The 24989-nt window shown below is 34.9% G+C and overlaps 3 protein-coding genes across 3 annotated transcripts in view; 1 reads left to right on the top strand and 2 right to left on the bottom strand.

Annotated features, from left to right (window-relative positions):
• Nucleotides 1-6822, bottom strand: part of LOC148952147 (transcription factor IIIA-like) — a 97115-nt gene extending 90293 nt beyond the window's left edge. Inside the window, exon 1 of the mRNA XM_089089588.1 lies at nt 6756-6822. The gene's annotated coding sequence lies outside the window, so the exon portion shown is untranslated. The remainder of the gene's footprint in view (nt 1-6755) is intronic.
• The window catches only part of LOC148952145 (uncharacterized), a 104329-nt gene that overhangs the window by 49273 nt on the left and 30067 nt on the right, over nt 1-24989 (top strand). The window lies entirely within an intron of this gene.
• LOC148952146 (uncharacterized) lies at nt 1857-23343 on the bottom strand. The gene is made up of 4 exons (XM_089088628.1): nt 23308-23343; nt 22580-22698; nt 18750-18803; nt 1857-4256 (listed from the first exon to the last, which is right to left on the bottom strand). Exons 1-4 carry the CDS (start codon nt 23341-23343, stop codon nt 3980-3982), a joined length of 486 nt encoding a protein of 161 aa, XP_088944754.1. The 3' UTR covers nt 1857-3979.

The following is a 24989-nucleotide window of genomic DNA, read 5'->3' as shown; positions in this document are numbered from 1 at the left end:
TTCTTAAGCTAAAAGGATTTGAAAAAGATTAAAGTTACATATTTCAAATTTTACAAATTTTTTCTTTCTCTGCCACATTGGACCAGAAATTGGCATGTAGTTAAAACATTTTATCTTACGAATGAAACTCAAAAACTCAGTGTCCTACACAAATAGCTTTTTCCAGATGCGTTTTGTAAAATTGGCCCTGACACGGTCTTTTACAGTTCTTTTCGTAGTTTAATTTAATCGCTAGTGTTTGTTGAGTTTTTTTTTTTTTTTTTTTTTATTATGTACTCCACTTGTACTACTTTTTGTTAGTTGTGGGTAATAAATGATTGATTGATTTGATCCACTGATGGCACATATTTAATTAGTTTTAACATATAAGGACCATCTCTATCTTGTACAGTGTTTACTTGAGTGGATATATTTGGTGAGGCTGTCACTCTTTCAGCCCATGATTTCTGACTAAATCTAGGATTTTGAAGGGCTGGGCTTGCTTTGATTACAATAGGGGGGTCAATACCCTGCTGAGGGATAGATATCTCAATTGGAGATAACTGAGTCTGATTTTGGTTATTTTTGGGAGTGCATGGCCAAGGGTTGGTTAAAAGGTTTGAGGTTGATTTCTTAGCCTCATTAATTCTTGGAGATGATAGTCCTTTGGAAAGCTTAGCAAGCTCCATTGCAGCTATAGGAAATGGAACATTTTCTTGATTGGCTATCCTTAAAACTTAGGCTTGTTGGATATATTTAGGACATAAGTTACAATTTGTAGACAGGTGGTTGCCTTCACAGTTGATGCATTTAGGAGCTGTAGAACATCTAATTTCACTAGAAACAGGGTGACTGCAAAAGCAATTGGGGGAGATTGTATCAGAGAAAGAGCAATACTTAGATGTGTGACCAAGCTTAAAACATTTTGAGCATTGAATAGGCTTTTCTAGGTATGGTTTATAGGCTTTAGGTTGACCAAAAAGGAACAATGAGTCAAACCGGGTACTCACTGGTAAGATAAAAAGGACACTCCTATGGACTTCATGGCTTGGCTTGCCCATCCTATGGATTTCAAGAACCTCCAGCATTTCCCCCTTATTCATGAGACCATCTTTCAGGTCTTCAGCTAATAGTTCAATTGAGACATTATACATCCCTATCTTCTGTGTTTTTTATAGGTGGGGTCCACTATTCAGAGGTAACTGGTATATTACCAATTCTATGTTGGTTAAGAGCTTTGCAGGCATCCTTTCTGTCTTGGAACATACCTAAGAGAGCCATCTCTATTACCATTCACACAGAAACTACATCTTAAAGATTTGAAAATATTCATTCTAATGTTAGTGATATTTTTGGTAGCAAACACTTGGTCTTTTACTGTTAAGGTGAAAAGGATGATGGGTTTGTTCTTCAATTCCATAGCTGAGACTGTGTTAGGGATTTCTGTTATTTCAGGAGGGCTTGTGAAGGGCTTTTTGCGTTTCTGCTTTCTAATAACTGTCTGAAAATCATCATTGAGCTGAGAATCAGCTTTGGGGTTTGGGGTCTCTGAGACTGTTATCATAGTATTATTCTGGCTTTCATCTCTAGAGATTGGAGATACAGCAATGGCATTGGTAGCTATGGGGATGTCAGCTTCTGAATACCAATTTGATGGTTAACCCCCTTCTCTGAGGGGGCTAAAAGAGCTAGGATACATAAAGTTAATAAAAAAAAAAATCCAGAACAAATCTTACCCACAATAAACTTAAAGGAAAAAGCAATAATATACTTCCCCAAAAAAAAAGATAATAAATGCTTAATTCCAATCACTAAGAATGAAAAAGGATATCAATAACATAAGTTTCTCCAAACATTTGGCTTGCGGTTGTGGTCACTGGAGACATCATGACAATGGTCAAATATGGTTCTGAAGCATAGGCGGTCTGAAAACCAGATGAAGATTTGCAAGATATTTTCCAGAGAAATTGCCTACAGTTTGTTCTGGGTACCCAGCTGACTGACCATACTTCAAAAAGCAGGCTGTATGAAAAGTGGGGTTCAATCCCACTTTCTAAGGCTATAATGAGAGAAAAGTTGAGATGGCCATTGCATGTTCTGCAGATGAAGGATGACAGATTGCCAAGGATTCTTCTTTTTGGACAACCATCTAGGGCTAAACGGAAAGCAATTTGTCTGTGGTTGGGATGGGAGGATGTCATAAAGAAAGATTTAAGGGAAATGGGAACCTCCTGGGAGGGTGTATTAAGAGGGAGACTTTGAAAAGATTGGGATGGAGAAGGAGTGTGCATAGCTGTGTTGACCTCAGGCAACTTGGTGCAGTGGTGAGTTGTTAGTAGTAGTAGTATTGGGGTTTTGATTAGATTGGAAATAAAAATTAAATGATTCCTGGAGCAGATCCCCTCTTCTACTCCCTACTGACTTACATGATCGAACTACAACTGATTTGACCTATTTAGTTACATTACGAATATTACAATAAAAAAGACTAAAGTCTTGATTTCGTTTTCAATTATTTCTTTTTCTTTTCCATTCACAAAATTATATTACTGTATATCTACCTTCTTATTTTTCAGTGATGCTATTTCTGTTCTATTTGCAGATCTAGAGGGTGTATTTGTATCCACTTTCAAAAGTTTTAAAAGAAGAAAATCTAACCTTGAACTGATAGATTTAAGGCAGTAAAAGAACCTTAAATATGAGGAAAAGAATTTGACCTGAACAAACGTTGCAAAACAGGAAGTATAGATCAATTTTGCCATTAACTAAGCTCATCCTTTTTTCTTGATGCTAAGGCTCTGGAGTCTGTGGTGCAGAATCAGAAGTATCCAAGTTGGTATATTTGCATAAATGCTAATGTTGAATGTATTAGAAAGCGTAATGGACCCCTGTTTTCTGCATTTTGATGGGGTTTTTTTATATTGAAAATGAGGATGGATTAATTAAACAGAAAAATTATCTACTGGAAATAAAGAGCAAAGTTAAAACTTAAAACAAGCAACAGTTTCTAAGTTACTTAATAAATTGTAGTTTCCCCCCAAATTATTGGGGTGGGGGGCAACTATCTCCCTTTTATAAAACTGAAGTAATGTCTTCTCAATATAGCCCCACGGTTTAGATAATAAAACTCATTATTCTAATTTTCTTATATCATATCTTATTGTGTTTTGAATACAATGGTGCAAATTAAGTTTTTGGTCAAAAAGCAGACCTTTGTAATTTGTGTGGCTAGCCTCAGAGATTGTGACAGCAGTTACTATTAATTTTGTACAAACAATGTTGTGCTTGTGGGGGAATGGAACGATGGTGGATTTAGTAGGTACAATTGGTAAACATGGTTTGAAGAGAATTTTTCAAACAAAAAAAGTGAATTTTGTAACTTTGGTGGTTGCTCAAAGGTATTTCCTATCATTCATAGCACTCAGTCATCAGCATATGGTATATTTATATGAGGGAGGATCCTGTCTTAGCGGAAAGGTGTGAATAACAGGCAATTCAGGGCTACACCCTGTGCAAGTTATATGGCTATTGCTCTGGGAGAAGAAGCTATATCAATCTGAACAATAAAAGATCTATTTTCAATATAGGATTTAATGAAAGATAGGACCTTTGGAGGTAGTCCAATATTTTTAAGCTTAGCAATTAGTAGTTGATGGTCCACTTTCGAAGTACAAAAATAGCCGCAATTAGGACATCATTCATGGAAAAGCTCTCCTTTATAGTTTTTTTTTTTTTCAAGGGTAAAAAGCATTTGTGGATGAATAGTGTTTCAGGAAGCCAGTTTGATTCTGAGGTATCATATTTTACCCTGTACAAATCATAGAAGTTAATTATAGATTATTTTCTCTATGACCTTTCCTTACACTAGAAGATTTTACCAGTTGAGGAATTAGACTTCTTACCAGTTGAGGAAGTGGAAAGATTTTTCTTTTTTGTTTAGAATAGGCAGAAGAGACATCATTTTCAGATCTTGGGGCATGCTAATGTTTACCATGCAAGACTAAAACAAGTTAAAAGTTTCTGAACATAACACAATATGTTCCACAACATGTTGCTGTGCAGCAGGTCGTCTGTTCATTGGAACATTGTCTTCTTGCACATCAATACCTCTCTCCTCATCAATAAATACTGGTTGCTGTACAGAATCACTGGTTATCCTTTTATGATTACTTCCTCCTGAAGCAAAGAATGATTCCAGTTCGTCATCAGAAACTTCTATGCTTTTAATTGTTTCTGCAAGCCAATCATGATCCTCGTCAAGGATTTTTATAAACTTCCTAAAGCCAAAATATACAATTCAAAATATTATTTTCAAATATGAACCATTACTCCATCAAAGCTGAGATAGGTTGTTTTTTTTCGTTTTTTTTTTTAACCAGAGACATAAAAACTAAATATGTTCTATGTAATTTCATGTGAAATATACAACATCCCCCCCCCAAAAAAAAATAAGGAATTGATCCCAAAAAAGCACAACTATAAGTAGAAAGAGGCTCCAAGAGGAGGGTATATGAAGTGGGTTGTTTCGGGGTAGGGGGAAACTTCAAATGTAAAGGCATCCAAGGCATCCAAGGCATCTTTCCTATAAGTTTTGAGCAGATTCGCTCTATTACATTCACACAGATTTGTTGAGTAAAAAAAAAAAAAAAAAAAAACGACCTAGCCTTCAAGACTAGGAATTTCTCAAGAAAAAATAAAAAACAAAAACATGAAATTTCTATGAAGCTTTTCATCCAAAACGAAAAAAAGTAAGATAAAGGTACCTAATTTAAAAACAATATCCTATGCATAAGAATGAAAGTCAGAAGTGAATATACTAATGAATGAAATGAATCAAAGGAAATATAGTTTTGAAAATACATTCCTTTTAACTTATAAAACAAAATTAGAATGTATGATTAGCATTTTGTATTTGTTTTGTTTTCTTCTTTTTATACTTATGACAGACAAAAAAAAAAAAAAATCTCCAAATGCAATAATAAGTAAAAATGTCTTTTCTGCAATACTCAGAATTTGAATCTTTCACATTAAAACCACGGAGTCATTACAAAGGCATCCTTGAACGGTTATAACCAGCCCAAACTTTCAATTTCTAGTCATAATAAGTGCCACTTATACCAGGGAGTAGGAAAGAAAAACAAAAATCTTTTCAGTACATTTGGAAATAAAATTGTTTTTTTTATCTTATTGTTTTATTTTATTTTTTTAGTCTCTGGTAAATCTTTTAGGATCCAATATTGAATCTTCCATGCTTTATTTGAATGATTCATTATTTATACTAATAAATATCACTGATAAAAACTCAAGCTGAGACCACATCTACCTCTCTTGCAAAAAAAATAATAGCCATAGCATTACATCATATCATTACTTGCAATCTGGCATTTGTTTTCTTTTAAGGCTGGATCCTCTAAGTAGACAAAGCTAAAGAAAGGCTTTAACAAAAATTATTTTTTGAAAACATAGTTTTTATTTCAGTTTCATCTGATTTACTGAATACTAAAGTGTCTGCAATTAATGTTTTAGTTTTGTTATGTATCAGTTATCTATACTCTCTATACACTTTTTTGTTCTTTCAAAATAGTAAACAAAATTGTCCTATGTTTTAAACCAGTCTAAAAACTCTAGAACAAAGCTACCGTATGGAGCCATTATCTGATTTTTTTTAGGACTCTGGTAAGGTCATGAGCATCTAAAAAACAATAACTTACTGGATGGATCCCAAATTCACAATTACAAAGTTGCAATTATCTCATAAAAATATTTGAACCAGCCAGAGCTGTTCCTAGGATTGGCTGTTCCAAGAGAAAAATTAATTACAGAGCTCCCCCTCTTCCCAACTCAAATATAGGCAAAAAAAGCCAAATCAAAGTGAAAACTTGATCAAAGTTTGCAACTTTCAAGCCACACCCCCTAGACATGGCTCCTGGGCATCTGCCATGGTTACCCTCCCCACCTGCTTGAATGGCTCTGGAACCAGCTAGCATTACCTACTTTTGAAAATCTTTTCACTTACAATAAAGGCAATTGCGATTATAATACAAGAGATGCCTATAATACAACTCATGAGTTTGTAACCAACCATGTGATATATTTTACCCACTGTATGTAAATGACATAACAGTAAGTTCATGGCTCAGTGATTTTTGGCTACTGCATTCTTGGCATGTACAAACAGCTCCTCCCATTTAATCTGCCATCAGTGGTCCAGTGTATATTACCCTGAAATGCATATTTTTGCAGAAATTTTCTCAAAATGCATTTGAAACCAACTTGAGACTTCGAAACCTACTGGTAACTGCTAAAAACATTTAATAATAACATTGCACTACTAATTACCGATTTGTATATATGTATTGGTATAAATTAATTTAAAATTAGATTTTTAAAAATTTAGTGCTACAAAGGTGAAGCCAAGTTTTGTGTTCAAGAGAAATCTGACTTGTCTACCCATGAAAAAATCGAGTGTCGCTTATGTTTATACTTGCTGAAATGTTCTCTAGAGCACTTGCATATTGATCTGGCTTTGTATAATGGCTGAAATAGGGAATGATTATACTGCATTATATTTATATACAGTGCTTTTACCATTCACCAAAAAGGAGGCTCATCACTCTTTATTATGTAATTGCTATTACAGTGACTGTAAGAGTCAGTTTTCACTAACATTCAAATTGTGTGTGGGGGGGGGGAATATAGTCTTTGGACTATCATTAAGATATTAGTATATTTCTTGTTAAGCCAGAAAGTTAAAAAAGACTGCCACTAAAGCTTACCAAAATGCCTGGGAACTTTTCTGGGAAAGAATCTCAATAAGTTTCTGAACTTGCTTTTCTCTACCCTTTGATGATAATACATCTCTGAAATCTTCTTCATCAATTATATCTTCAGCAAGCATTGAAGACAATAAATATTTTGGCATTAAAGAATCTTTGATGCAAGGAGTACATTTCATTAGACGAATTCTGTCATATGCATTCATTTTCTTGTATATTGAACATAAATTCCTACAAAACAGTCATTTTCTTGTATATTGAACATAAATTCCTACAAAACAGGCAAAACAGTCTTACAATTAAAGAAAATTGACTAATCAAACTATCTCTAAAACTTGGTTGTAGACATTCCTAGTCATCTTGATTGCAACTAATTTAAACACCCTGCTTGGCATGTTTTTGCAACACAAAGACCTGCCAATAACAACTGGATCTAAAACTCCTCAAAAATCATAAAAGACATTGATCAAGGCTTTCCTACGGATATGAAATTACTTTATCAATCTACAGATTTTTTGTAAGCCCCATACTTTCTGCTGTCTTCACTCAGCAGTAGACCATTGAGTGTTGGACTGGGCCCTAATAGAACACCTGAAACGCATGCTACAGAGCTAGCACAAATCTTAGTAAAAGGTGCAAACTGTACTATTCTTCTCTCCAGCCTGAACCAGATAAACTAGTCATAAAATACCTGACCCACAGTAGTTACTTGAATGTAAAAAAGGCTGGTTAGCATAAACAGAGCAAAGAAAAGTTTAACTATCCTATTGACACATGAAACGTCAAGTTTCATGCATATTTCGAGTTTCGAACTTAACTTCACTTCAAGTTTTGAGACAAGCATAGAAGAGCAATTAAAGCAATACACTAGTAAAATAAATTCCTTTGTCACTTTGTACAGACAAAAGTTGACATCAATTTCAAATTGCTGATGCATTCTAAGTTCCTGATAAAGTGTCTTGCCAGATTTGCTTGCTAAAAACAGAAATCTAGGCTTCCCTCAATACCAATAGCATTTACAAAACGTTACAAAGAGAATGTCCTGTCCGTTATCTACGGAAACCCCAAACAACAAAATGCCTGTCCAAGCATGCTGTCTTTAGCTACCAACCCTTTGCATTTATTCTTAGTGAACAAGATATACCCCTTACAAGTATACAATGCACAGGTAAGAAATTTCTATGGTTAACTGGCAAAACTTGAGCAGGCCAACTTAAAGTTTAAAAAATCACTAAAATTATCTGAACAATTTTCTACACTTTAAGTGGGATTATGATAAATTGTTTTACCAGTTTTTACTGTTAAAATCACAAACCTAGGCGTATACTCCAGATTAATGGAAATTATAAACATTTATATAAAGAACTGGTCATTCACTGTCCAACTTCAACTCTGCATCACTTGTAGAAACCCAAACAACAAAAGACCTACCCCAGGGTTCTTTTGCATTTTTTGACTAGGGTGCAGTACTACTTGTGCCCTTTTCTGTTAAATATAAATATATACCACACAAACATGCTGCACATGGCTGACATAGTTTTTTGGTCAACTTAGAAAATATTTTATTTGCCTTAATCCAAGTTAAAATAAACGTAATATATTCTATATCCTCTAGAACAACCCACCATTTAGGTTCATTCTGTTAAGTCATCAGAGTCTACCACATTAGCATTGACTTCATAAAAAACCACCTGTCCCTCATACTACTACTACTGCTACTAACAACTCACCACAGCACCAAGCCACCTGAGCCCAACAGAGCTACGCATGCTCTCCCTCCATCCCAATCTATTCAAAGCCTCCCTCTTTACACCCTCCCAGAAAGTTCCCATTTCCCTTAAATCTTTCTTTATGACATCCTCCAACCCCAACTGCAGATGACCTGCTTTCTTTTTAGCCCTAGACAGTTGGCCAAAAAGCATAAATTTTGGCAGTTTGTCATCCTTCATCCACAAAATGTGACCTAGCCATCTCAAACTTTCTCTCATTATATAACACATTTTTTTGTTTTATAACATGGACATATATCATTGCTAAAACCATCAGTCAAACCTATTACACATACAAAATCAATCCCTTTTTCAACACTGACAATACAGCAATTACATTACTATCAACATCAGATAAAATCTTTTTCTCTACCACTTTCCTGTATAAACTTAATAAACAGGTCTGTCATCCTATACTTCAAAAGATCATCATCTTTTTCATTACCCGCCACCCCACATGGGCTGGACACCACAAAAGTTGTATCACTATTCCTTTCTCAAAAATCTTCAGAATAGAACTATAACTCTTATGGACCTCATCATTTGGTTTATTTGAAAAATTCTTTAGGGACTGGAGGGCAGATTTTGAGTCACTGCATATGAGGAACTTGAATGGTTTTCATCACTTTCACTAGTTTTCCTCAATACCCATTCTAGTGCACTTTCAATTGCTTTTATTTTTGCCTCAAAAACAGTTGATTCTTTACTTAGTGACTTTGTTATCACTGTATTAAATTCTGGAACCACTGCTGGACAACCCACTCCTAAACCATTTATTTTTGAACCATCTGTATACATTTTAACATATTCTTGATACTTGCTTTTCAAAACTGAGAGGAATTCATATCTCATTATTGGGGGGTTATTTTCCATTTTTTCCATGTAATCAATCTGAAACTCAATCTGAACCCAATCCCAGGAGGGAATTTTTGGTGGTTTTTCATAATGCAGCATTTGTGTAAGAGGTATTTCTATACCTTCCTGAGTTAGTAGTTCTTCAAATTTTTCAAAAGGATTCAGGTGTTTCCTTTTTCTATGGTGATTTCTAGTGTGGGTCAGACCAGGTTTAATTATCAATTTCTTAACTGGGTGATCAAAGTCTGCTTTCAATAGATGGTTCATGTAAACTATAAGCATTTTTTATTATATTGTGTTGAGTTTCTCCACTCCAGACTCACCCAGGAGAAAAGAAATTGGGGTACTCTGGTGAGCTCCAAATGCTAATCTTAGAGCTGTATTCTGTATTGTATCATGTTTTCTGTGAGTAGATTCTAGGGCTATGCTGTGTATTGAACTCCCATAATCGATTTTAAGTCTTATGTATTTGATATAGAATTGTCTTGCGGTAACTATGTTGACACCATGCTTCTCACACAAAAACATCTTCATCAAGTTCAGTTGCTTTGCACAGGATTCTTTTAGATATTTCACATGTTGACTAAACTGAAGTTTATCATTAATGTGTATTCCAAGGACTTTATGACAATTGGTTACAAGCAGTTCCTCTCCAAATAGAGTAAGTTGGGGAGGTCTAATATTCCTCTTAGATGTGAACAAAACATAACTTTAGCTTTCGATGGTTTAAAATCAAGATCTATTCCTAGGGACCATAACTCTATTTGGTCTAATGTTTCTTGGACAACTTTTTCTGCTTCTTCCACTGTGTTTTGGATTGTCCAAGTATTATTATCATCTGCAAAGATTCCTCATTTGCAGTTATTGTCTTCTAGAGGGATATCAAATTCTCCAACATTATAATAGTCTGGGCCAAGAACACTGCCTTGTGGAACACCTCTTTCCACCTCAATTTCCTTTGATCTTTCTTGTCCTAAAGTCACAGCAATTTTTCTATCTGACAGGTAACTCAGTGTGAATTTCATCAAATTTCCATCAATTTTTGCTTTAGATAAACCTTGTAGTATCTGTCTGTGAACGAAATTATCAAAAGCTCCTTTAACATCCAAGAACACTGCATTCATTACTTTGCCATTATCAAGTGCATCAATGATGTCTCTCTGCATCCTGATCAGGTTATCTACTGTATTTCTCTCTCTGCAAAAACCTATCTGAATATCCTGCAACAGGTTAGCTTCATCTATTGCAAATATCAGGCTTTCCTTTACTAGCCTTTCATATATCTTACCTCCAACTGGGAGCAGAGTTATAAAACAATGATTTTCTACTTTGTATGGTTTATTTGGTTTTAAGATCATGATAGATGTGCCATTCTTCCAAATTGTAGGGAAATTGCCCTCCTTCCACAATTTGTTGATGAGTTGCAGCAGAATATCCTTCCATTTATCAGTCAACCTTTTAAAGAAAACAGGGTATATGTTGTCACTGCCAGATGAAGTCTCTGGTAGTGCCTTTAGAACAAGTTCAAATTCTGCTTTTGAGAAGGGTTTGTTGTAATTTGATACTGATTGTTGCATAGAAACTTTTCTTGTTTTAGTGAAAGTTGTTGAATGTGGGCTGGTTCCTTCAAATGGATCTTTCTTACCTATTGTCTGGTGGAGATGACTTGCTCCTGCCTCAGCTTTTGTTTTTTCATCAGCAATCACTTGTCCTTGGTAGGTTGTTGGCCCCTGTGGATGGTGGTACAATTCTCTCCTATTCATCTTTCTTATGAAGGTATACACTTTTCCAAATGGATCCCTGAAGCTGAGATTTGAAACAAAATACTTCCAAGATTCTGCTTTAGCTTGATTTATTGTTTTTCTAAATTCTGCCTGGGCTAATATTTTTTTCTATAATTATCAATTGTCAGAATCTTGTTGTAATTGTTTGAAGCTTGGTTTAGTTTCTTCTTATTTAAGCAACACTGTTCATTCCACCACATTGGTTCATTCCTAGTCTTGTTGCCCAATGTCTTGATGGGGATAGTCTTCTTAGCCACTTCCATCAGTAGATCCTGTAATCTTTGAATTTTCTTCTCTGTAGTCATAACTGTTGCCAGTTCTTCTTCAAGACTTATTCTTGTAAGTTCTTCCTGGAAGTAATCCCAGTTAACTTTCTTCAATTTAAAGATAGGGCGTGTTGGTGGGGTTTGACTTCTTAGTGTAGATTCTTTATACTCAATTATCACTGGCTCATGATCACTGGTTAAGGTTGGTTCAGGAGTTAAACTTGTATTTAGTTGATTGATTATTGCTACTGCAGAGAATGTCATGTCAATGGTAGAGTATACCCCTGCAATTGGGTTTCTTCTAGTTTGAAGTCCAAGTGGGGTGACTAGGCCAATGTCATCATTCTTATCCAGAGCACTTAGGATACTTCTACCACTATGATTATGAGATCCACATAAAAACCAGGCATCTGAATGGGCATTAAAGTCACCAGTAATAATAAAAGGTTCTTTGGCTTTCATCACTTTTTATACTTTATTGAAAATGTCCTCTGTTTGTGGCTCATTTCCAATGGGGTTATATATATATTAACGATAACTATTGTATCCCTCTTACCCAGGAATACTCTGCAAGCTACCATCTCAATTTTAGAACTTGTGATGTCTTCAATATCTAGTTTTTGAAACATTAATAACTTTTTAATGCAAATTAATATTCCTCCTCTTGACTGTTCTGCTCTATCTTTTCTTATTGCTTCATAATTTCTAAGTCTCTATGAATACTGGAGTTGTAGTTATGTTTCTTGAAAGCATCCACTATCAATTTTTTCTTTTGCTAAAAAGCGCTCTAATAACGCCTTTTTGCCTTTCATAATAGATTGGATGTTAAAAGATAGCAACTTCATTCTGGTTTATTTACTAGATTCCAAACTTCTTCTGCATTGGTTTCAACTTTGAACAGTGAGTGCATAAGTTGACATAACTTCACTATCCAATCTTTCATTTCTAATTCCTTGATGTCTATCACTTCTGGCACTTAGGATACAAATAACACTAGCTGTTGAAGGGTGTTTTTTGGTTCAAAAAAACTACTAGCTGTAGTTTAGGTTCGTAGTTTAGTTTAGGCTGTAGCTGTAGGTTCAACTAGCTGTTGCTCTTTCACAGCCTTCTTATTCAGTGCATCTGCATAACTTTGGTATGCATTAGCTACTCTTTTCATTGGTATGTTTTGGGCAACTGTAATTTTTATGATTTCACGGTTTTGTTGGCAGGCTGGGCAGCTACCAGATGTTGTTGAATGGTTTTTCCCACAGTTAGCACAGACATACTTTTGGTATTTTCCTGACTCTTTGGTTTCTAGTTTTAAGGGACACTCATTAGAAGAGTGTTTGTTTGCATATCTCAAGCATACAGCATGTGACAACCTACACTTTTCTTGAGTGTGGCCAAACTTTTGGCATTTAAAGCACTGAATAATTGGTCGGTTGTATCTCTCAAGACTTCTTTTTCTTCTATATAGCCAAATAGACTGGGGAAGAGTTACTCTGAAATGCAAAACAAATACTCTGGCTATCTTCTAATTTTTTGGTCTCTCAGTTGTATCTTTTCAACCTCTTTCATTCCTTAATCTCAATATTAGTTTCTACCCTGAGGTCTGTCAACAGTTCTTCCTTTGAATAATCTAGTGCTATTTGCTTGATTACACCATAGCTGACCTGTCTTTTCTCTTCAGGTGCTACATCAACATCATCTAGCTTCTGAATTTTCATTAAAGTATTTAATGCAGTTTGTGATGAAACATATACTGATAGTAGACCCCGAAGCCGCCGCCAAGCTTGCATCAGCGCGCTGACGCCGCCACTAATTCTATCGGCGGCGGCGTCACTAATACGCCGCCGTTTTTTTTTCTGTCTTTTTTTGATATCGATATAGACCTCCGGGCTTCAATCGTCATACTGGCTAATCTGTTTCTTAAAAATAAATACTGTCATCTTGGTCTCGCCATGTATATCGGTTCATAGGAAGGAGAAGAAGAAATTTTTCTTGAAACAAAATTCTACCTACGGGCTCATTGTCTATGGTGCATGTGCAAAGACCCAGATGCAAAAAATTGAAACAACACAAAATGATATAATACGTCTCATATTTGGTCTTAGGAAACCCACAAGCACCAAGTTTCTGCTTATGGAGAGTGGATTAACAACAATAAGGGAGAGACGTAGCTTTCTCTTGATAAAACATCTTACAAAAATTGAATCAAATAGCTCACACACATTACATAATTGGTTAAGAAATCCAGCCATGTATAGAGGAATTGCAAAAAAGTATGCCAATATTCAAAAGAAGTTCCCTGTACCAGCAAAGTCTATTGCACCTACTTTCCCCCACTCCCCTCCATGGAATTGGTCATTTCCCATAATAAATACTGAATTTTCAAAATGGAATAAAGATTTAACCCCCATTGCTTTTGTCCAGAAAAAATTTGCAGAACTTAATACAATTAGGCTACCTATAAAAATCACTTCCAAATATTTGTTGATGGGTCAAAAATGGATGAGAAGGTTGCAAGTGGTGTTTTCCTTCCTCACCTGAAAATCGCAATGGGAGAGAGATTATTTAATAATTTATCTATAATGTCTGCTGAGTTGAATGCCATAAACATGGCATTAGAACACCTTAAGAAAAACTAACCTTTGATTTAAAATTCGAATAATATTATCATCTATTCTGACTCTTTATCAAGCCTAGAGTTGCTGGCCTCATCTTCTCAATATAAGTTGGACATTGACACTTATCATTGTCTCAGTATTATTGATAATCTTGCTTCAAGTGGCATAAAAACTTACTTTCAGTACATTCCTAGCCACTCTGGCATAAGTGGTAATCATCAGGTTGATGAAATAGCAAAAAATGCTATAAATTTTGACCAGCCAAGTGGGAGACCAATCCCAATTAGAGATATTAACCGATGGAGGCTATCAGATATTAATTTTAATAAGATTAACCCTATCCTTTCCCCCCTAACCAATAAGTATCTTTCTAAAATTTATAATAGAATTCGTTCTGGAACAAATGGACTAAATTTCCTTGCATTCTCGTATAAGTTTCCTAATTCAAGTGGTTCAATTACCCTGTCCCCTCTTTGCAGGCATTGTAATATGAATAATGAAACAATTGACCATTGCCAATTTGAATGTAATATGCTGACGTCTGCACAACATACCTTGCTTTGTAAACTGTTAAAATACTTCAAACACCACAAAATCCCACTATCAGCCAAGAGCCTAGCCAACTATACCTGCACACAGAGCATAGAAATCGACATCTATCATTTTATATTTGAACTCCTAGAGTCGAAAGATCTGCTGAAAGATATCTGAATATATCTAATAAATATGAGGCAATCAAGCCAGTAGCTCTGTAGCCCAGAGTGAAGCAATAGGAAAAGGGCTAAATAGTTACACTGAAAAGCCCGCCCGCTGTTAAATAGAAGAAGAATTCTACCTTCCACGTTAAAATTCTGTTCATTTTTCTTTCTGATTTTTCGGATGAAAAAAGATAGATAAATGAGCATTAGGCAATTCAGGATGTTGTCATAGGCAGCGAAATCAAGCTGTCTAAGTAAAGAACAATGTTGGCGCAATGTATAATTTCTTTAGACCAGGCCACTTTGTATAAAAGGAGTTGTCATAGAAACTTCAAAAAGGGTTCATTTGATTGGAAATTGGAATAACTAGTGCCCTTTTTAATAGTTGAAAGTGATTGGAAGGCAGCTAACACCCCTTCCATGCCCACCGTTTCCCTAAACACATCCAATCAAAACTATAAGATAGCCATTTTGTTCAGAGTAACTGATTTCCAGAGAGAAAATATGTTTTTTGAGGAGGTTACTCCCCCACAACCCATAGGGCAAGGGTTTTGTAGTTATGCCCTGCGGGTATATAAGAACAATGTTGGCACAATGTATTATTTATTATTATTTTCCTTTAGACCAGGGCACTTCATATCGAAGAAGTTGTTGTAGAAACTTCAAAAAGGGCTCATTCAATTAGAGATTGGAGTGGCCTGTGCCCTTTTTAATAGTCAAAAATGACTGGAAGGCAACTAACACCCCTTCCACGCCCACCATTTCCGGAAACACATACAATCAAAATTTTGAGATAGCCACTTTGTTTAACGTAGTTGAAAGTTCTGGAAATTAGGTCTTAGAGGATGACAACCACCCCCACAGCGCTTAGGGTAAGGGTTGTAATTTATGCCCTGGGGGCATATACTGTGTTTATAGAAAGCGTTGTTGTAGAAAATCAAAAAGGGATCATTAGTTTGGAAATCAAAAAGTCTAGTGCCCTTTTTAATAATCGAAAGTGATTGGAAGGCTTGACATTTTTATAGTAGAGATTGATGTGGGTATAATGAATCATTTTTTTGTTGTTGTTGTTGATTAGACCAGGGCACTTCGTATCGAAGGAGTTGTTGTAGGAACTTTGAAAAGGACTCATTTGATTGAAAATAGAAAGGGCTGATGTCCTTTTTAATAGTCAAAAGTGATTGAAGGGAAACTAATCCCCCCCCCACTTGCCTTTATTTTTAAAAAGTAAATGTTGCCTTAAGATTAAATCAAAATGCACTGTGTTTATGCTAATTCCCAATAAGGCATCTCAGCAGTATCCCAAGAATGACTGAGGGTATTATGTTCAAACTTTCAGGGCTTCTTCTGCTCTTAAAATTTGACCAAATCAAAATAGCGTAAGTGTATCCAAGCTATCAAAGAAAGTAAACAAATTTTTTTGCAAATGTTATCAAGTTTTCCATTTCAGGTCAACTAGAGGAGGTATGAAACTAAATCAAACACTACTATTTGTGTCCAGATTTTTATAAGGGTCTATGTTGTTAAATTTTGCTGAAAATTGTTTCCCACCATACAAATAGCAGGCCAAACTATAAATTCTTAAAAAAACAAAAAAATTTAAAGTATGATTTTCTTTTTCCCTGAAATGACTATGTCAATATAAAACAAACAGAAATTAATTAAAAAAACTGTTTCCAAAAAATAAGTTTTTTCAAAGAAAAGTAAAGAACTCCATTAAACCAAAAATGAGCAAAAATAAAATCAAATAATCTACCAAGCATTAAACTACCACAAATCAACATTGATAAATAAATGAAACCCAAAACGAACAGAAATTACAATAAATAACCGAGTCAAACTCAAAACAAGCAGAAATTAACATAAGTTGGGCTCAAAACCCAAGGCCAGAACATAATTTGTACTTCACTGACAAAACTACAATTGAATATGCATTGTCAGTTTAATATACATATACTGATATTTAGTAATCAAAATGTTAATATTATTTGATTTATTAAAGTTATAAAAGTAAATATTTTTTCAGTAAAGTGAAAATTATGTCCTGGCCTTGGGAAGGCATAGGGGTTTTGAGCCCAACTTATGTTAATTTCTGCTTGTTTTGAGTTTGACTCAGTTATTTATTGTTATTTTTGGGTTTCATTTATTTATCGATGCTGATTTGCGGTAGTTTCCCGCTTGGTAGATTAGCTAGAGCTAGTATAGAAATATATCTATAGAAATGAATTACATTTTTTTGCACAGTTAGCAGAGCACACTGAAGTTGAAGTAGCCTTAAAATTTGAGTTGAAACGTTATAACTTGACCACTTCTTTCAAAAAAGAATTTCGGAGGGTTATTCCGTGTTGACAAGAAAAGAGGGTAAAGGTGCAGTTTAGTTCCTCCTGTAGTGTAGGGCTCAAGAGCCCTATGGTGAAGGTGCAGGTTTGTTCTCCCTTATAAAACAACTTATTTCAGCAGATACAAAGAAGGAGCCCATTTGCCGCATTCTGTGGGACCCCAAGGTCCAATACTAGTATCAAATCCCGCGAGTGGCTGATTACACTCATCAAGTTCTGGCTGTACCGGCCACATGTGCCCCAGCTAAATGGCTTTTTAGCACAACAGGACCAATAGTGACTGCAAAAAGATCAATGGCTCCAGGCAGAGTGAACAAACTCACTTTTGTTACATCAACTGTAACTGAAGTGATGTAACCGCTGATTTAAAATTGTTGGTGTTGTTAAGCCATGGTATTTGATTTGTATACAGTGCTTTTTCAATGTTGTTATTTGTTTGTTTTCTTCACTTCCTTTTTGTATGTATTTGATGAACACGAGATGTTTGAACTTCAAACTTTGAAAGTTATACACACATTAGCCCAAATCATTAACAAGAAGGAAATGACTAAACACAGGATTTTATAGGAACAATGCGATGTTAAACATAAACACAACATAGGTTTCCCTGGGTCTAGTGGCTAAAAATGAGAATTCTACTTGGTCTGATTGACGGTGAACATAAACACTTTCAACACTGCCCAAAAAATTCCTGTTTTGTCATGTTGTTCTTGTATGTTTTTAGCCAACCATTTAAAAATCCTTACTAAAATTGAGGTTGAACGTGCTTGGTGAAGTGGAATTTTTATTATTATTTTTAATCAGAAAAATCAGCAGCACGCCACCAAAAAAATTCCTGAATCACACATTTGCCGCCGTCATTTTGGCGTGGCGCGGCTTTGGGGACTAACTGATAGTCTATTTCTATCATAGTTTGAGTAAAAGTCAAATTTTTCTGTTTGGAGAATTTTCTTAAGTTCTAGAGTGATTACTCTGTCTGATGGAAGTTTTACCTGTGAGGTGAAAACCACTGTTAGATTAGTCCCTGATTCACTGCTTTTAAAGTCACTAGTTGCCTCTATTCTATTATTTCTAGTTCTGAATTTTTCTGGATGTCATTCAACTATAGGAGGTTTTAGGCTTAGAAGTTTCTTGCTCAAGAGGTGACCCACTTCTCTTACCATTTCTTCTCAGGAAATCACTGATCCCTTCAGCATCCATAGGATTTACAACATTTGTGATGTCCTCCTCTTCTTCTTGGGGGAGGGGAGGATAATCAACTGACAACCCTGAAAATCTATTATGGACACTTACTGAGGGTACAAATTGTAAATTTTGGGTGCATGGTATAAATAACCTTGATGACTTGAATATGGCAGAGGTGCATAGTAAACTGTAGGGGGCCCTTGAGTATCTTGATAGGCCTATGTTGAGTGACGAAATTGTATAGGTGTTTGATGGGGCTGTCCAGAGTATACTGGAAATTGCTGGGTGTGAGATGGTGAGTATGCTATGTGTGGTGGTGAGAATGATGTTTGTGGAGGAGACAGTCCTACTAGTGCTGATCCTGTTTGTGTATGGTTTGTCTGTTGTGGATGGCTAGTTCCCACTGTGACACTTCCCCCAGAAGGAACCCCCATTAGAGGGTGGGAATTCATTAATCGATCCTAATCCAAATATTGTAAATGCTCTTACCCGAAATAAAAGCCTGTGCAAATTTTTTTTAATTTTACCGCGTTGTCCGTTTTCCTCGATCAATCATTCACTGGAGGCTGACACGTTGTCCTGATTTAAATTTAACGCCGTCAATACTTAAAATTGACCCTGTTTAGCTTAGGTTATTTAAAGAAAAGAAAAGTTTCTTCAGAAATTATATCAAATTCTATTCCTTACATACTCAAAATTACTGTTTCTTGTTGAAATCTCAATATTTCCGAACATAACCTAAGTATTTCATTTTATGATTCGGATTGCAGCAGCAACCAGCGTATAAACAAACAAAAAATCTATTGGAGGGAAATAGTAGATTACTGTTTAGCAGTCTGTTTGAACTATTAGACACTTTTCGTCTTAATATAAATGGTAGGTTGATAGGGTATTGTCTTTGTTTGATTTATCCAGGCTGTACAATCTTTCTGTCATAATTTTTATTTAGGCCTAGGCTTGTTTAGCTTCACCCAGCCTAGGGTAAAAAAAACAGTAGCCTATCCAATTAAGTAAAATTATAGGGCCGTTGGTAAAATTCTGGTTAATATATACCAAATCATATTATTGGTAAAATTCTGGTCAATATATACCAAATCATATTATTGAGTTTCAAATAAAGTGAATACACCATTTGATGCCTTTTTTTATGCTGATTACGAATAAATTAAGCATTTCTATCGGAAATGAATTTCAGACCTCCCCCCCTCTCTATATAGGCGATACTTAACCTAACCCTGAATTGGCATATATAGGGGGGGGGGGCTGAAATTCATTTCCGATAGAAATGCTTATTATTTTCGTAATCAGCCTAAAAAAAGGAATCAAATGGTGTATTCACTTTAGTCCTAACTCAATAATAAGATTTGGTATATATTGACCAAAATTCTACTTTAGCTACTCTTGACTATCTTGGAATGGGGTTAGGTTAGGAAAATGAAACCTGGTAAATATTTACTAAATCATATTATTGAGTTACAACTAAAGTGAATATATCACTCAATGCCTTTTATGTGCTCTTACAAATAGCCTATAATAATCATTCAGGGTATATATTTGCACATTAGGGGGTGGGGGTAAATTTTAATTCTGATGTAATTGAGAGGTAAGTTTAAACTTTCCCCCCCACCCCCCTAAAGTGCAAATATAGGTCAATATATACCAAATCAGATTATTGAGTTAGGACTAAAGTGAATACACCATGTAATGCCTTTTTTTATACTGATTACGAATATAATAAGCATTTCTATTGGAAATGAATTTCAGCCCCCCCCTCCATATATATGCCAATTCAGGGTTAGGTTAGGTAAGGTATAGCCTATATAGGGGGGGGGGGCTGAAATTCATTTCCAATAGAAATGCTTATAAAATTTTTAATAAGCATAAAAAAGGCATGGAATGGTGTATTAAATTTAGTACTAACTAAATAATAGGATTTGGTGTATATTGACCCAAATATATAGGCCTACCCTGAATTTGTATGCATAGGGGTGGGGGCTAAAGTTTTTTTCCAACAAAAATTGTTATCATTTTTATATAGAGAATATACAAGGGCATCAAGTGGTATATTCACTTTAGTCATAACTCAATAATATGATTTGGTAAATATTTACCTGAAATTTTCAGGGATGGGTCTACAGGCCAAAGTATGTTCTGGGAAGGTAATTTGAAGTACATATCTCCACTCCCTCTCACTCTAGAGGGTCTTTAAATTTGCCTACATGACAGGTCTATACACATTGATATTTTGACAAAACAACATTTTATCTTAATTTTCAGTTACCAGTTTCTTTTTCTCTGGCTTTGGCTCTGAAAATGCAATTTCAGTTATTTGAGCAGAATTTTAAGCCATATCAATGTTTTATTTTCAAAATTTAGGAAATGTATTTGTATATCTTTAAAACCTTATAAATTGTGATTAAGCAAAATTGTGAAGCTGAAAACAATTTTGTTGTACTTCATTTAAGCAGAAGATCTATTTTGCAAGGTATCACTTCTATAACTCACAGATTTTTAAAGGTCAGGACCCTCTAGAGGGAGAAGGAGTAGAAGTAGGTAGAAGTAGAAGTATCTTAGTGCTAAAAAACAACTCTTATGTAAAAGTAAAACCCTCACATCTTGTTACCAAAGACAAATTGAGAAGAATTGTATATATCAATGAATAGCTAAAAATTTAAGCTAGGCTATGCATTAATATGGTTATTATTATGATTATTTAAGATCAAACACTTGAAATTATTAGTTTAGTTTTAGTGTTTTAGTTTTATTCACATATTAACAGAAAGCTGATTTTCTTCGGATTCCAAAAATGTAACTTTTATAGCTTGATATTTATTCTATAAATCACAAATATTAAATATAATTTTTTATTAATTGCTTGTCAAAACAAAGGCCATATTTTTAATTTAAGCTGACAAGTTCTTGGTGAAAATTTTACCTAGCCTAGAAGGTGGGACTTCTGTTAATAACCAGTCATTGCATCATGCTGTAGTAATATATAGGTGGTCTGAAAACCCATCTCTACTTTTCTGGAATGCCAAAGAAAAGTGGTCTTTCCCAAAAAGAGGTCTTTTAAATCTACTGAGAATTGACTAAAAACCAAATGCTTTATTAAAATCATTGCTTAGCTAGAATCAAGATGAACAAACCACTCACTGCAAGTATACTGCTAGGGTAAAAGACCAATTTTCTTTGGCATTCCGGAAAAATAGAGATGGGTTTTTGGACCATTCCTATTTTACTATACCATGATGCAATGTGAGGGTAGTAACAAGAGCCCTGCCTTCTTGGTAAAATTTTCACCAATAATTTATCAGTCAGTATATGCCTAAATTAAAAATGTGGTCTCTGTTTTAAAAAGCTTTAGAAAAAGCTTTAAAAAGCTCTGTTTTGAAAAGAAGAAACTATGTTTATTATTTATAGATTAAATATTAGGCTGAGCAAAAAAGTAACATTTTAAAATCACAAGAAAATCAGCTTTCTGTTAATATGTGAATAAAACTGAAATACTGAAAGGATATATACACCAAAATGGTAGAAATTGGCATTTCCAAAAAGAGGTCCTTTTAGCTAAGTCAATAAACTAATAATTTCAAGTGTTTGATATTCAATAATTTTAATAATAACCATATTGATACATAACTTAGATTTTTAGCTATTCATTGGTATAGACCTATACAATTTTTTTCAGTTCCTCTTTTGGTAACGAGGTTTGAGGGTTTTAGTTTTACATAATTTTGCTCAATTGGATACTGGTTTTTCACCCTACTAGCCTTTTACTAACAGCTCACCACAGCAACAAGTGGCCTGAGGCCAAAGTAGCTATACACACTCCTCCATCCCAATCGGTTAAGAGCCTCCCTCTTTACTTGCTCCCAGGAAGTTCCCATTTCCCTTAAGTCTTTCTTTACAACATCCTCCCACCCCAACTATAGACAACCTGCTTTCTGTTCAGTCTGAGATGGTTGGCTGAAAAGTACAATCTTTGGTACTCTGTCATCCCTCATCTGCAGAATGTACCCTAGTCATCTCAACCTTTCTCTCTTTATGGCCCTGGAAAGTGGCATTGAACCATACTTTTTGTACAGCTTACTTTTTAAAATACAGTCAGCTGGGTACCCAAAACAATCTTTAGACAATTTCTCTGGAAAACATCCAGCAAAACTTCCTCTGTTTTTGGAGTGTCCATGCTTCTGAGCCATATTTGACCACTGTCATTACCTTAAATTGCAGCTTGGAGCGAATTTAAGGATTTTCCATCCTTGTAATGCTCTGTGATGACATCTAATGGTTGTTTTTTTTTGTCATGATTTGCTTGCTACATTTGGGTTGTAGACTCAGCAGCTTCCCAGTTGTAGAGGAACTCCTGCTGTTGCCAATCTTTGTCAAGTCTTTGCTTGAAGGCAATGGTTGAGTCTGCAGACACCGTATCTTCAGAGAGCTGATTCCACAAGTTGGTTATTCATTGGCTGAAGAAATGGCTTCTCTCTCGGATAGAAGAGTGCTTCTTGAAAATTTTCATTGAATGTCCTCTTGTCACAAGGCGTCCCTGTAGCTTCCAATATTCTATCAATCAACTGTAGACAATCAAGGCATGTATCTGGAAAATCAGATCATTTGCCCCTCTTCTTTCTGGGTTGGGTTGATAATGTATCCCAATCTTTGAATTTTTCTTCTTTCCTCATGATAAATTTGTAGGCTTCTTTGTGGGACAATTCAATTGCAGCTGAATGAGATGTTGCCTTACTGTGTAATTTTTCTAGTTGCAAAATTATGTTACTAGTATAGTAAACTGTATTGTTGTAAACACTGCTTATAAATATTAAAAATATAGATGAATATGTAAACATGTAGATCAGCTAATCAGGTAAGCATATGTGGTATAATCATAGTAGGGTTTATCCAATTCAATAAGTCAGCATAAATTGACAACTATATATGGTGTTGAAGGTTTAGATCCATTAACAGTTTAAAAGGATGTATGAAAATATCTATTTTTGAAGATTGGGTTAAAGTTTTTACATCTGTCAGTGGGTTTCTCTGTTCTTACAGTTCCTGCAAAATGGGCTACTGGCAACTTCTCCATTTGGCTGCTACATTTTATGTGAGAAAGAATGGTGGTTGAAGTTAGCTGTATTTGCGCAAAGGCAATAAAACCAGACTGTTTGCTTCCTGGTTGGAAAGGGGGATAGATTTGATGGCTTTAATTTAGGTAATGTTTTCAGTCACAATCTAGTTATGTGCCTTATAGTTCATTGCTCATTGCTTTGCTATCTTGTCTGCTCCTTTATTTCCCTCTATATCTACATAAATAGGTATATATTTAAATTTAATAACATAGTCTAATCTTCCATGGCTGTTTAGGTTGTCTTTAATTAGATGGAGGTCTATGTCCAGTGTTCAAAGTTAGGGTTTGTTAGGATATTGAGAGCAGATTTAGAGTCAGAGAATACTACTATATGTTTATTGCTCTGCTTCAGTTTAATTAGGGCCTCTAAGCCCAAATTGATTGCAGCTACTTCAGCTGTTAGTACGCTGGTCCATTCCTTGTGTTTTTCCATAATGCATAGGCTGTGCTCTTTTAGAAAGCATCCATTTCTGCATCCCTCTTCACTTTAAGACCCATCAACATATAGTTGAGCATATCCATTATGTTTCTTTTTTAAGAGATGTTTGAAGTTTTGGATTTGATTTGTTCCTTTTTTGGGGGAAGAATTCTAGTTTAGCCTCTTGAGTGATTGATATTCATGGTGGTTCTGTTGCTATTTTAGTTTTAACATGTTCTAGTTTGATGGGGTATTGTGCCCTGACCATAATTGCTGACATCAGTGGGTGATTTTTTGGCTCTAGTTGGCTAGCTCTGGCTTCTGGAAATCTTTTTGTTAGCCAGCAATTAGCAAATATCACAAGTCCCCATTGCCCTCCCTAACACAAATATATAGCTAAATTTTATAATGGCTTGCCTACTCAAGATTTTCAATAATGTAATGCTTGTCCTCATTTTACTTGTTTAACATTTGCTGTTAATTTAATAAGAAGTACAGAGTTATGCTATTTAAGATACAGTCTGCTGTTCATATGTAGTTTTGGGTATAAATTTGTCTATTAGGGGTTGGGGGGATGACTAGCAATTGCAATGGAAGTAATTAGTAATTTTCAAAAGAGCATAAAACAGTATATTAGATGATGTTTTTGCCTTGAATTTAGCTAAGTAACATACATTTTTAATACCTACTGAATATTCTTTGCTTTTGAGATAAAGGTAAGTTGCCCTGTAGTTGGACAGCTAATCACCACTTCAACAGTTAAATCACTATGAAATCTCTGCTACCCTTTAGGGATTGTTCATCTTTTTGATTTGTTATGACATTTCCCAGTTTAATTAATGAATAACAAATGATTTTTCTTTCTGCTATTTTATTATTGTTATTCTTTGCCAGTTTTTGTGGTTTATATGATGCTTTGTTTGTCATATATGTGGGACTGTAGTGACATATAATACTGATCTCTATTTATCATTTGAATTAAGGGATTATATTATTATTGGATTATTTGACCTATTTAATTAAGTGAAGTAAATCTTCAGTTCCAAAGATAGTTGAATTATTTAAGGACCCAGTGCTAGAATTCTAGATTATTGTATACCAAATTGTTAAGAAAAGCCTGATTTATCAAATTAAAATATGATGCCACTGCAGAGTGCTGAACACCAGAGAGAAAATCCAAAGAAAA

Source organism: Artemia sp. Qi Xiang Cuo, chromosome 5, assembly GCF_049724085.1.
Source record: "Artemia sp. Qi Xiang Cuo chromosome 5, ASM4972408v1, whole genome shotgun sequence".
Lineage (NCBI taxonomy): Eukaryota > Metazoa > Arthropoda > Branchiopoda > Anostraca > Artemiidae > Artemia > Artemia sp. Qi Xiang Cuo.
The sequence above is the reverse complement of the archived record's forward strand: the minus strand, read 5'-3'. Positions and strand labels throughout refer to the sequence as shown.